Below are 12,763 nucleotides of genomic sequence, written 5' to 3' on the forward strand. Positions count from 1 at the left end.
ATAATGTCGATAAGCTTTTCTTTTCTTTTATGCGTGTGTGTGTGTGTGTGCGCGCGCGCGCGTGTATATATATATATATATATATATATATATATATAATATTAGCGTTCACTCTAATAAAGACTTTATCACTTCTTTTTTCTTTTAAATAGCTACGATTTACGTTTATAGATATAGTTAATTTTGATTCGCCATAGTCATTCGTACGCCTACGACATTTTCTTATTTTAAAGTCAAGTTTTGTACATATCCCCGTGTCTTTTATTTGTGGATGGAATCGACAAGCAAATTTACAAACCAGATGTGAAACAATCATTAGATATAGAATTTAAATTCGGAGTGCAGTAGTGGATATCTTACAAAACTGTACAAATTCGACCGGAAAAAGGGGAGAACAAAATTCAAGCGCTTCATATGCTATCATCGAACTTAACATCTATTGCTTTACTAACTAATTAGGTGGTTCAATATTATTTTCTTTTCATTTTATCTCTGTGATTCACGCATCATCGTCTCGATGTCTACATTATGTAAAAAAACATTAAATACTGTGTTTAAACTACGATTAACAATTTGATACTTCGATATTTAAGCGAATGAATTTCATAGGGGTTATCGGATTGAAATTTGTGCCAACTGGCGGTGTTCATTTAAAATCTGTCATCAATATTTGTAACGCTTGTTATAATTCATTTGTACTGGGAAATATCGTTAACGTACGATTAACAAGTGTGAGTATGCGTATGTATGTGAGAGATAAAGAACGAGATAACTGCAAAAAGAGCTTACGTTTCAAAATGAAAAAGAAACAAATGGCAGAGAAAAAGTTACTTAGAATCTACGAGCTAAAGAAAGGCAGGCAGCATTTACAACCGTCATGCAAAAAGCTTTTTTGAGAGCTTAAGCGTATCAAACGACAGATAGCGGCTCGCAATTATTTACAATTTTGTTTTCCTTTTGACTCAGATAATTCCTCTTTAGACCGTCGTGCCGTAAGTGCTAAACATTACTCTAGTGCTGTCACTGTCAAGAGTAACATCTTCCGGTGATGCTAAATCGACTTTTATCGAACCGGAATTATTTCTTCGTCGTGCCATTCCACCACCCCAATTTGAAAGAGTCCAGTTATACGTCTCAGTATCTTTGTCGTCGGCTCCGTCTGCTTCAGTTCCACGGCCTTCTTCAACCTTAAATTTAAATTTTAATAAATAAACGAATCAAATATTTGCCATTTTTATTTCAAAATTATTCAATAAAATCTCATCATACCTTATCAAGTGCTGTATCGATGGAAACAGAGGACTGCGAAGCAACAGAATCGAAACTGGAATCTCCACCCCTATATCTACCCACAACGACGCTCTCCATAGCCATCTCACCGGGCGACTCCTCTATGGCTTTCAATATATTTTGGCAGATTTCCGAATCCAATGGTATCGGATCCTCGGTGTCACGATTGTGTATCGTGACCGCAATGTGCGCTGGATGCGGAATTGGTAATGGAATCGAAAGCTTTTCCGCGCTATAAGGGCGCATCTGACGCTTCCATGGCTGCCAGCGACTTTCGCCCGTTCCGTTATTGGTCATCGTACGACGACGTATGCGTGTTGATGTTAGCAGTCCTATTGTATCACTGTAAAATTGGTCAACATCTTAATAATTTAATCAATCATTAATATATGCCTATAATTTAACTTTTTACTTACTTTCTTTTATCAGTCTTTCTACTATTATTAGGTGGCCTAACTCTTGGATTGAACGCTGACACCGCTAAATATGGACTGTGAACTTGAATATTACCTCTCGGCGCGTAAACCGCTCCCAGTAAATCTGGTCCATTAACACCACCACCCAACTCCGTATTATGAACCATATCTGTGTATCTAGTAAGATCGACAGCTGAATGTGGCTCGAGTTTGAATTTCGTGTCGGCTTCATCCAGTGACTGCAGGAAGTCCAAACTAAAAATATCGGCGTACATCAGCCCAGCCAAACCTGCCCAATCGTTTACACCAAGACCTTTATTTTCCCAAAAGTCATCTTCTTGTGATGTCATTCGGGCAAACACGTGCGTTGGATAATGTCGTTCGAGCATCAGTGCGCCTTGTTGGATAACAATCTATAAAAAAATTATGTGAACGTTAGATGAGTAGATTGAAAGATTAAAAAAAGTTAACGAGTGAAAAACCTTTAGATCATTGGTAGACAGTTTGATTTTACTTCTAACAGCTACACCAAGCCCTGTCTGCAAATCCTTTCTACGTCTATCTAATTTCTCATGAAGCGCGGCAACCAAGTCTCTAGCCTCTTTTTCAAGACTCTTGTAGGGCTCTTTAGTTTTTTCAAGACTTGCGGCGAATGGACCAAAACACGCCTCGACAAACTGCGTAAAATCTCTCTGGGGTTGTGTGATAAGTCGCTCCATTTCTTGCTGGTAAGCCAACAGCTCATCCAATTCTAATTTGGCTTCAAAGGCTGCTAAAGCTTGTTCTGGCCTTATTTGATAACAATAATCTGATGCTAAACCTGGGCCGGCAATACGCTTAACGATGAAACTATCGCTCGCTGGTATTCTACCGCGATTTTTAATGACCGAATGAAACATGGCAGTATCCCACATTACTCTAATCCAGTAACGTATCACAGAAACTGAAAATTCAATTGGAAATTTGAATGATTGAAAATTTCTGGATTTTTAAAGCTAATTTTGGAATGATAATTTACCTGTTAATATTATAAATGAGACGACCGGACAGACTATACCAGCGACAAATAAAGCTGCTATTGGCTGCAAACATCCTTGAATGCCAATATTCCAAATTAAAGTTTCCATTACGACTAAATATCGATTTCGACAACTTTCTGGACTATCCAAATCTATCACCAGCGCCATAAAGGTGTGCAGTGCCAACGTTACCATTGGCATCCTAAAAGTCAAAGTTTCTCTTTTAATTATAACTTCATTGACTAATTAATCGATAACGCAAATTATACTAACCACATAAATGCAGTAAGTGCGACGAACAACGAAGCGAAACTAATAATGAGGCAAGCCACAGGAAAGACAAAAAGAATGGCGAGTGTGCCAAGAAGTCCCTTCCCACCATAATTCCACAATCTGTTGATGTGTCTTGTCATGCCTTTCCCTATAAACCCAGTATCAGGCTCCGTTTCAAAATGTGTTCGACTTTTACTTATGTGCCTCCATAGAGTAGTTAATCTCGAGTATAAAGTTGGCGTTTGTGAAGATTTGCGTGGAAAGAGTGTGCCGTTGAGTTGACTAAGTTCTAAATCAGGAGTGAATGGATTAACGAGTAGAAGGGCACGAAGAGATAGTGGACTGCACCATGGAATCGCCACGCCAAACAGGAACATTGCATTCCATGTCCAGCACCAGGTGCGCGATACATAATTTATCCATCGCCACATTGGCCATCTAAAAATTAAAAAAAAATTGAATTTTAGTAAGAATAACGGAAATTTAAATTAAAAAAAAATACATCACCTTGTAGTTGTTGAATGAACGATTTCTCGCTCAACTAAAAATACTGGTTGATTAGGATCTGTTCTCGGGGTTGTAATAGACGTTGGAGTATTACTCAGTACAGTTGGAATAATTTCTGACTGGCCTTGGAAACTACGTCTGATGATCCAATTTCTTGGAAGCCAAATTTGGGTTGGCCACTGGAAGCTCCTCGTTGGGGTTTTTACTTTTCTCAATTCTTTCAGAAGAACAGGTTCTCGCTATAGCAAATAATATCTTTTTAATATCTTAAAAATCTTCTGAAATTAAAGATAAAATTTATTATGTTTACCTCTCTCATAAACGTCAGATCTCTATTCAAAAAATACGAAGTCTGCTGTAGATTCTGTTGGTTACAAAGGGCGAGTGCTTCTTCATGTGCACTCCACTCGCACTCCTCGATAAACTTCGCCTCAGCTTCTCTCATTCTGTCCCTCATCCAAGGACCTATACGCGATAGAACTGGGTGCTCGCGGTCGATGCGTTCCTTCAAAGCTTCCTTCGTTTTTGCTAATTTACGTTGGACATTCTCCACTGCTCGATGCATCAAAACAACCGATTGTGCTTGTTGGACGAGTAACTGTGGAATACCTTCGCCTAAAGTTGCCAAATCCGGATGGGAAAGAATCGAGGTGTAGACACGTTGAAGATATTCACGCATAACGGCTTCGTTCACTTCCTATGATAAAACATTTTTTATTGTTGCGTATGTTTAATGAAATCTCCATACATGAATGCTCACCCTTTCGATCTCCTCGTCAGATTTTTTCAGCGCTCTCAACTCCGAAATCAATTTCTCGCGGAAATGCAGGAACCAGCCCCGCGTCTCTCTCTCAAGAATCGTCACGAGAATAGGCAACGCTTTCTTGATGATATCTCGACTGAATAATCTCAAATCAACAGCTGCACCGCCAGGCGTGCCAAAGACAAATGGTACTGGTACTGGAAGCATTTGTGACTCGCGTTCCACTTCGAATTTTTCAGTTGTTGCACGTTGCAGTTGACGACGAATGAATCCGCATAGCAATTCTAGCGAATCTTCGTACTCCGGCTGCATGTGTACAAATTGATTATGAAATGGTATAGAGTCTCGAGATAAATACGAAAAGTGTCGGGATGCTCACTTTGCAAACCAATTCAGCGACAAGATAGCGACAGCGCTCTTCGCGAATCTTGACATCTAAATTCTGCGCTTGTAGCGATGGCACTCCGATGAGAATATCTGAAATGACAAATCGTACGCTCTTGAGATCTATCCCACGCTCAGTTTCTTCAAAGTAAGCGTGTCGACTCACCGAGTAACCTCAGTAGTCCGGTGAGCAATGCCTTCAACGACTCGGAAACGCTGAAACAATGCGAGATGATTCTGTTCTTTCCCGTTACAACGACAAATCTCGTTGCCACTGCCAAATCTCTTAGCAAAGCGTCTCTTCTTCGATCTCTGCCGCGTTGTAACAATCCGCTCAGTCGCCATCGATGCACTTGGCCGGCAAAATTTATCGAGTCCACTTCGAATTCTCTGTAAACGAGCGCATATATTATTCGATATCTTTATTTGCGATCACGTAGAAAACCTGCCGAAAACTCATGTTTAGTATATACACAGAACATCGAAGTATGTATAGAGAAATATCGATTGAAATTAATTGGTGTTAACTAATTATGAAGAGGGTAACGTAAAAAATTATTCACAGGCTTCTAATTAAGCGATAAAACGTAAATTGTATCATTCGTTCGTGTGCCCTACACCTTCAAAGTGCTAATTCAAGACCTGTCATGCTGTCATGAGAAAACAAAAGAAAAGGTACAAATTATTCAACAATCAGTTTTTTTTTTTTTTTTTTCAATCACACCATTGCGATTTCGTTGGGTGTCAAGCAAAAGAAACCCACATAGAGTGCAGAAAAGAACGTGTCGTGTGTGCGTGGTAACACATGGGGGAAAAAAACATTTGGAAGAGGGACAAATTTTTCTGTCGTGTTTTTTGAGGGAGGGGGGATTGACGTACCCGCATCTGCGAATGCTCTCCAACTGAGTGTCATTGAGCTTCTTCGGCTTTCCGTACTCATCCTTGTGCAAGCTTTATACAGAAATCGTTACAAAAATACACATCAGACACAGCAATGCATCTCTCTCTCTCTCTTCCTTTCTCTCTCTCTCTCTCTCTCTCTCTCTCTCTCTCTCCTCTCTTGATTCTTTGAAATATTTTGTTCTTGACTATATGTACGTGATGAGACAATCAACGAAATAAACAAAACAAGAGACTTCTAATATTTCGACTATGATAATGGTGTTAAAGAAAGTGAATCTACGACCAAAACGAAAGAGAGAAAAGAGAATCTATAATCTACGAAAGGATTCGCGAAAGAAACATACCCTCTCTCGCGAATGCTCTCGAGCTGCTTGCTCGTCAGTCTTCGCGGCTCCCCCTTGGCATCGACGGCCACGGCGTCGAGCTCGTCGAAGCTAGGCGCTACGAACATGTCGCGCAGATGGAACTGCTGGTGCTTCTTGCGCGCCAGGCTGTCCTCGCTGCCGGGTGGCGCGCTCGACAGCCCCGGCGGCAGGACGATCGGGAAGGTCTTCCAGTGGTAGAGGAATTGCTGCGCGACCTCCTTGATGCTGTGCACCAGAGCCTCGACCTCGCTTGGCGCGCCGCGCAGGTGACGGCAGTCGAACTCCACTGGCTCTCTCTGCGAGCACCACCGAGAACGGAAACACACGAGCGATTTTACGGAGCTTCGGGCGTGGAGCTTCCTTTGAGCTGCTTATCGACATCTCACGAAAGCAATTTGTTCCCAAACCGAGAGACTACTCGTTGTCGTTCGAGTTCAATGGTACCGACCTCCGGTTGAAGACCGTCGTGCAGCAGTCGATGAAACGGTCCGAAGCTGTCCTGATTCTGCGGCATGGCTACTCGCGCAATGAGTAGACTGCGTGGTGGTTGGGGTCAGCTGCCCCTCGACGCTTGTCCCATGTCCTCGTAAGCGAGGCTACCGTTGTTGCTCGCCACCATTCTACCTACAAGCAGCACAAAAGACATCATCGCGCGGGAGTGCAACGACTCTCGCAGATCGCGTTACGAGAGTGAAAGAGAGAAACGAGAACGCGGCCTATTCTATTTTTCCAGTGCGGTGTCGTGCGAGCTTTTAACGCACACATGAAGGGGGCTTTATGGGTTGTATTTTTGGAGGGAGAGAGCGAGAGATCGAGTTTCGCTTCAGGATGATACGATCACGCTCAATTTCACTTTTCGATCGCGAGCTAATTGACGTTACGCTCGGTTCGATTGGACGAACACGCACGCGTCGAAGCGAACTATTCTGCTTGGTCCGACCCGCGAAACTCCACTCCCCTTCCCTCCTCGTTCGTCTGAAAAGGAAAAACTGCTCGAAAATATCGCAGTTCCCCTTCTTCGAACGACTGCCAAAATGCTTTCGAAAACATTTTAACCCACTTGCATTCGGTACATCTTCAATCCGAACCCTCTACCCCTTCGTAGATATTAAATATCGACGCAAAGAAAAGCACTAAGCATTCTGCTTTTTTTCCCCCAGGCTATTGCACACTCAGCGTCTTCTTTCTTTGCCACTCGTTCGAGAGAGAGGCAATCTGCGGTCTAACGAGAAACGTGCTCCAGTGCGTGCGATCGGCTCGTTCACGCACAATCAATAAAAACGTTAGCTGCCGCCGGAGAGCGAGAAAGAACAAGATTCTCGTGCTCTATTTTCGATGCAAGAGTTTCGAGTTCCGCTTGCGCAAACGACGAGTGTGCAGAGCGAGCGACCGTTTAATACGCGCTTCTTCTCCGTTTCTTTTTGTACGGCGATGCAGATGGGATGTTGAGTGAATCTGCTCGAGTAGTTGGATGGTGGAAAATCGCACGTCTCGAGAGAAACGCGCAAAGTTGGCAGTTGGGACCTTCCTTGAGATTCGCTGTATCAATCGATTACAATCACATGAGTCAAAAAGGATGTTTGCCAATCTCACACTGTAATCGATATTTCGAGCTTTCCGAACTTGTCTTGGTAAGAAGCACTTCATCGAAAACGCTGAAATTCTTCCTTGATGACAAATTCGGAAGCTTTCGCAAAGAATCTGCCGCTTGCGATTGGGAATCACTCCTCGAAAAGAAGCCCTCAACGAGTCACACACACACACACACCAAAAAGCATTTTTCACGCTTATAACTCCGAAAGTGATCGTGCCAATCAAGTCTCGGGGCCTCGTTAGAGCAAAAAAAAGGAAGCGCGCTAGTGCTCGATATATCAAGTGAAAGCCCTTCTTAGTTTAACTATCTCCATTGGAGTGTCCTTAACCGCCTCTGGCAAGCATTACCATAATTTGGCCCAGAGTCTCTCTCCTCGATCGAGCTGAAACACGCGACACCTTGAACTTCGGTCGAATATGTGCAACATCGATTGGCCCTGTTTTCCACATGCCCCCATACGTTAAGCGGAAAGAAATTCTTCGACACAAGCAGCGGCAGCACGCACATACGCTCACGCACGCACACTCTTTGTGAAGAAATGTGTCAAAGGAACGCGCGTATGTGTGAATGTGCGCTGGGCTGGATATCGATTTATCGCGCAAGGGAACCTCACTTCAACGCGTATCGTTCTGTCTTTCTCTCCCCGCGGGTTCGTTAATGCCACGCGTATAAACATCAAAAGTATGTAAGCAGATTTGGCTGTCAGCGCTCCTTCCACGGGAAGCCGCTCGTTAAACAATTGGTCGCTGTGTCTCGCGACGACCGATGCACAGCTGATCGAGCGAGCCTATAGATGTACGTGTACTGTACTCACGACGCTACTGCAGCCGCTGCTGTTGTCGATGATGTGTTCCCCTCTTGGCTTTTTGCGGGCTGTAATGATCAGAGAGTTTTGATAGATGCTGCTCTGCTCGCCAGCGAGTCACTGATCACTCGAGAACTCTCCCTACTGCTGCAACGGCCAACCCTTTATTCTTTTCTCGCTCGCTCTCGCAGTGGCTGCGTCCACAATATACCTTCTGTATACTTCTCATAGAGATTCACTTTACCGACAGTGACATCAACTCATTGCAGGATACTTCGCCTTGACAATATTTAAATAAATATTACAATAATCAATTTTAATTACGTTAAAACGTTTACATAATTTTTATTCATTAACATTTTTTGCTCCGAATTTACGTACATTCTGTCTAATATGTATTGAGACAATAAGTATAAATGTTATATTTGTATAATAATCATGAATTGTTAAAACGTGTAACTCGTTATATATGCAGTATTTCATAAATAATTAATATATAGTCAGCATACTACTGATATATTTAGCTTCTTAACTGTTTTTAATGGAATATTGAACGATACGAATATTTACAATAATTTATTAACTGTATACCTAACAAGTATGTCAGTAAACTTTTTATTTTATATTAATCGACGTATCTAGGCAAAGAAGATATTTCAGTTACAATGAATGAAATGTGTACATATGTACATCTTATGAAATAATTGTAAATTGTTATTCTTATATATTTATTCAAATATTTTCAGTTAGTTATATATATATATGTTATATCTGGGTATACGTGTAGAGGACGCTCAATTGATAAAAAGGTGACAGGCGCGAGCGGCGAGTCTGCTCTTTCACTTCCACTGTGATAGGGGTCTCACCATACTATACCTATAGTATAGTAACCAACCGCTAACGCCGTGCTTAACCTATATTATATCACTTAGTGTATACTCTGTATGCATTGTAAGCTAAAACTGCAAATCACGATCGAGCAAAGCTATCGTATATAAGATTTTTTAAAGCATTTAGTGTTAAATTATCAGTTTCCAATATGAATATCACATCGGCAGCTGGTATTATTTCGCTACTCGATGAACCCATACCAGAATTGAAAGTGTTCGCCTTGAAAAAGTTAGATGTGATCGTCGACGAATTCTGGCCCGAAATATCCGAGGCTATTGAAAAAATTGAGATTTTACACGAGGATCGGAATTTCAATCATCATGAACTCGCTGCACTTGTTGCTAGCAAAGTTTACTATCATTTAGGCAGTTTCGAAGATTCGTTGACTTATGCTTTGGGTGCAGGTGAATTATTTGATGTAAATGCTCGTAACGAGTATGTTGATACAATAATTGGTGAGTTTTCTCAATGGACTTCATCATGTTTTGTAAAATACTAACTCTCATGAATTCTCTTTCATTTTATCTAGCAAAATGTATCGATTTTTATACACAACAAAGAGTGCTAGAAGCAGAGAACAAAGTACAACCTGGGGGTAAAAGCATTGACCCAAGATTGGAAGGAATAGTTGACAGAATGTTCCAAAGATGCCTGAGTGATTCCCAATATCGTCAAGCTCTAGGTCTTGCTCTTGAAACAAGAAGAATGGATATTTTTGAAGCATCCATCATGCAATCTGATGATGTTAGTGGAATGCTATCCTATGCCTTTCAAGTTGCAATGAGTCTTATCCAAAATCGTGGCTTCCGTAACACAGTTCTACGCTGCTTAGTTAGCTTATACAAAAATTTGAATACTCCAGATTACGTCAGTATGTGTCAGTGCTTGATATTCTTAGATGATGCCCTAGCTGTTGCAGAACTTTTGGACAGACTTAGCAAAGGTTCCACAGATTGTGCTCTAATGGCTTATCAAATTGCATTTGATCTGTATGAGTCTGCCACTCAACAATTTCTTGGTCGTGTTCTGCAAGCTTTAAGAGCCACAGCTCCTATACCAGGAGCACTTGCTGTGAAAGCCATAGTCAAACCAGCAGTTTCAGCCTCAGTTGCAGTTGAAGAGTCAACGGAAATAGCTACAGTTGGAACAGAGGAGGAAAAAACTCCAGAAGAAAAAACACAAAGAAGTGTAGAAAGTTTGAATGCAGAAGAACGAGAGCAGCAGGATAGAATCAACTCTCTGTCAAAAATCTTGGGTGGAGAAATAACTATTGATCTACACCTACAATTTCTGATCCGCAGCAATCATACTGATATGCTTATTTTGAAGAATACAAAAGATGCCATTAGGGTTTCAATTTGCCACACTGCAACGGTTATTGCAAATGGTTTCATGCACTCTGGTACAACTAGCGATCAGTTCCTAAGAGACAACTTGGAGTGGCTGGCTCGTGCAACTAACTGGGCGAAACTCACAGCAACAGCATCCTTGGGAGTTATTCATCGTGGTCATGAACAAGAAGCTTTAGCACTAATGCAGTCTTACTTGCCAAGAGACACTGGCTCTGGAGCTGGATATTCGGAAGGTGGGGGCTTGTATGCTTTGGGTCTCATTCATGCCAATCATGGGGCAGCTATCACAGACTACTTGTTAGGACAATTAAAAGATGCTCAAAATGAAGTAAATTTTACAATTTTAAATTATAAAAAGCACTATAGTTTTTTTATAAACATTGATGGTCAATTTTATTTACAGATGGTGAGGCACGGTGGTTGTCTTGGCTTGGGATTAGCTGCAATGGGATCGCATAGGCAAGACGTCTACGAGCAATTGAAGTTCAATCTATACCAAGATGATGCTGTGACTGGTGAGGCTGCTGGAATCGCCATGGGTATGGTAATGTTGGGTTCCAAAGCAACTCAAGCGATCGAAGATATGGTCGCTTACGCTCAAGAAACTCAACACGAGAAAATTCTACGTGGACTCGCCGTTGGCATCGCATTCACCATGTATGGCCGACTAGAAGAAGCAGATCCTCTTGTCAGTTCGTTGAGCGCCGACAAAGATCCGATACTCCGTAGAAGTGGAATGTATACGTTAGCGATGGCTTACTGCGGTACCGGCAACAATCAAGCTATTCGTAAACTTCTACACGTCGCTGTATCGGACGTCAACGATGATGTACGTCGTGCAGCTGTCACGGGTCTCGGATTTTTGCTTTTCCGTAACCCGGAGCAATGTCCAAGCGTTGTTTCACTGCTGGCTGAAAGTTACAATCCTCATGTTCGTTACGGAGCTGCGATGGCTCTTGGTATCGCTTGTGCTGGTACTGGATTGAAAGAAGCTATTAGTTTGTTGGACCCTATGACAAATGATCCAGTTAATTTTGTACGTCAAGGTGCACTCATTGCCTCGGCTATGATATTGATTCAGCAAACCGAAGCTACTTGCCCACGCGTTAAAGATTTCAGAGCATTGTACTCCAAAGTGATCGTCGACAAGCATGAAGACCATATGGCTAAATTTGGTGCTATACTTGCTCAGGGTATTATCGACGCTGGTGGTAGAAACGTCACGGTTTCACTACAGTCTCGTACTGGACATACAAACATGCTAGCTGTAGTTGGCGCGCTCGTGTTCACGCAATACTGGTATTGGTATCCATTAGCTCATTGCTTAGCTTTGGCATTCACTCCAACTTGCTTGATAGCATTAAATGCTCAATTGAAGATGCCCAAGTTGGAAATAAAATCGAACGCCAAACCAAGTACTTACGCTTATCCAGCTCCACTTGAGGAGAAGAAACGAGAAGAACGCGAAAAAGTTACAACGGCTGTTCTTAGTATTGCTGCGAGAGCTAAACGTCGAGAATTCGAACGTCGTGCTCGTGATAATCACGACAAGATGGATGTTGATTTGCCAAGTACTGCCGAGGTGAAAGAGAGCAGTGCTGAATTGAAGGATGAGAAGAAAACAAAGGATAAGGAGGAGAAAGAAAAAGACGCAAAGGATGTGAAAAAAGATGAAAGCAATGAAAAGGATAAGGAAAAGGAGAAGAAGGAACAAGAGCCTAATAATGAGGTTCTTCAGAATCCAGCGAGGATTCTTAGACAACAATTGAAAGTTATTCAACTGCTTGAGAATAGTCACTATGTACCCATGAAAGATTTGCAGATCGGTGGGATTGTTATGGTCAAACATATTGCTGAAGCTGGTAAAGAAGAAGAACTTGTTGAACCTGTTGCTGCGTTTGGTCCGAAGCCTGACGAAGAAAAGGAAGCTGATCCACCAGAGCCTTTTGAATTCACCGAAGAGTAAACTAGAAAATCATAATTTATTTTTTATCCCGCAGTTTTTTATGATACGTTTATTGTATTCATAAATTATCTTTACTGCTTTATCATTAAAGTAATGAATATATTGTACGAAAATTTGATGAGTTCTCTTTATTGATAGACCTATTTTATTTTACTGAAGTCTCAATTTTTATTTGAGTTTGTAGAAGAAATTACAATCGAAAAAAAATGAGAAAATAAAGAACACCAGAGTATTA

The 12,763-nt window shown here is 41.6% G+C and overlaps 2 protein-coding genes across 3 annotated transcripts; one reads left to right on the forward strand and one right to left on the reverse strand.

The window, feature by feature from the left end:
- Nucleotides 1–975: 975 nt before the first annotated feature.
- On the reverse strand, nt 976–8,514 carry LOC131666391 (uncharacterized). Of its 2 annotated transcripts, XM_058939028.1 has the most exons (15): nt 8,329–8,514; nt 6,369–6,544; nt 5,900–6,216; nt 5,532–5,603; nt 4,819–5,042; nt 4,648–4,745; nt 4,266–4,574; nt 3,816–4,202; nt 3,506–3,744; nt 2,999–3,436; nt 2,725–2,927; nt 2,189–2,649; nt 1,707–2,119; nt 1,270–1,633; nt 976–1,187 (listed from the first exon to the last, which is right to left on the reverse strand). In XM_058939028.1, exons 2-15 carry the CDS (start codon nt 6,432–6,434, stop codon nt 978–980), a joined length of 3,801 nt encoding a protein of 1,266 aa, XP_058795011.1. In that variant the 5' UTR covers nt 6,435–6,544; nt 8,329–8,514; the 3' UTR covers nt 976–977. The 2 variants fall into 2 exon arrangements, with proteins under 2 accessions (XP_058795011.1, XP_058795012.1); XM_058939029.1 differs by lacking the exon at nt 5,532–5,603.
- A 648-nt stretch (nt 8,515–9,162) lies between these two features.
- LOC131666288 (26S proteasome non-ATPase regulatory subunit 1) lies at nt 9,163–12,659 on the forward strand. The gene is made up of 3 exons (XM_058938815.1): nt 9,163–9,665; nt 9,740–10,890; nt 10,966–12,659. The coding sequence occupies exons 1-3, from the start codon at nt 9,359–9,361 to the stop codon at nt 12,526–12,528; spliced, it is 3,021 nt and encodes a 1,006-aa protein (XP_058794798.1). The 5' UTR covers nt 9,163–9,358; the 3' UTR covers nt 12,529–12,659.
- The last annotated feature ends 104 nt before the right edge of the window (nt 12,660–12,763 follow it).

The sequence above is a fragment of the Phymastichus coffea genome, unplaced genomic scaffold (assembly GCF_024137745.1).
Source record: "Phymastichus coffea isolate CEN01 unplaced genomic scaffold, Cenicafe_Pcof_1.1 PCOF00058, whole genome shotgun sequence".
Taxonomy (NCBI): Eukaryota; Metazoa; Arthropoda; class Insecta; order Hymenoptera; family Eulophidae; genus Phymastichus; species Phymastichus coffea.

Bases quoted from the DNA above. Each gene is read 5' to 3' on its own strand.
- LOC131666391 (XM_058939028.1), bottom strand. From the start codon at position 6,434: ATGCCGCAGAATCAGGACAGCTTCGGACCGTTTCATCGACTGCTGCAC. The intron at 5,604-5,899 runs GTATGTTTCTTT...TTCTGTATAAAG, and splicing joins GAGAGCATTCGCGAGAGAGG to CTTGCACAAGGATGAGTACG. The intron at 1,188-1,269 runs GTATGATGAGAT...TTTAAATTTAAG, and splicing joins TCGATACAGCACTTGATAAG to GTTGAAGAAGGCCGTGGAAC.
- LOC131666288 (XM_058938815.1), top strand. From the start codon at position 9,359: ATGAATATCACATCGGCAGCTGGTATTATTTCGCTACTCGATGAACCC. The intron at 9,666-9,739 runs GTGAGTTTTCTC...CATTTTATCTAG, and splicing joins GTATGTTGATACAATAATTG to CAAAATGTATCGATTTTTAT. The intron at 10,891-10,965 runs GTAAATTTTACA...TTTTATTTACAG, and splicing joins TAAAAGATGCTCAAAATGAA to ATGGTGAGGCACGGTGGTTG.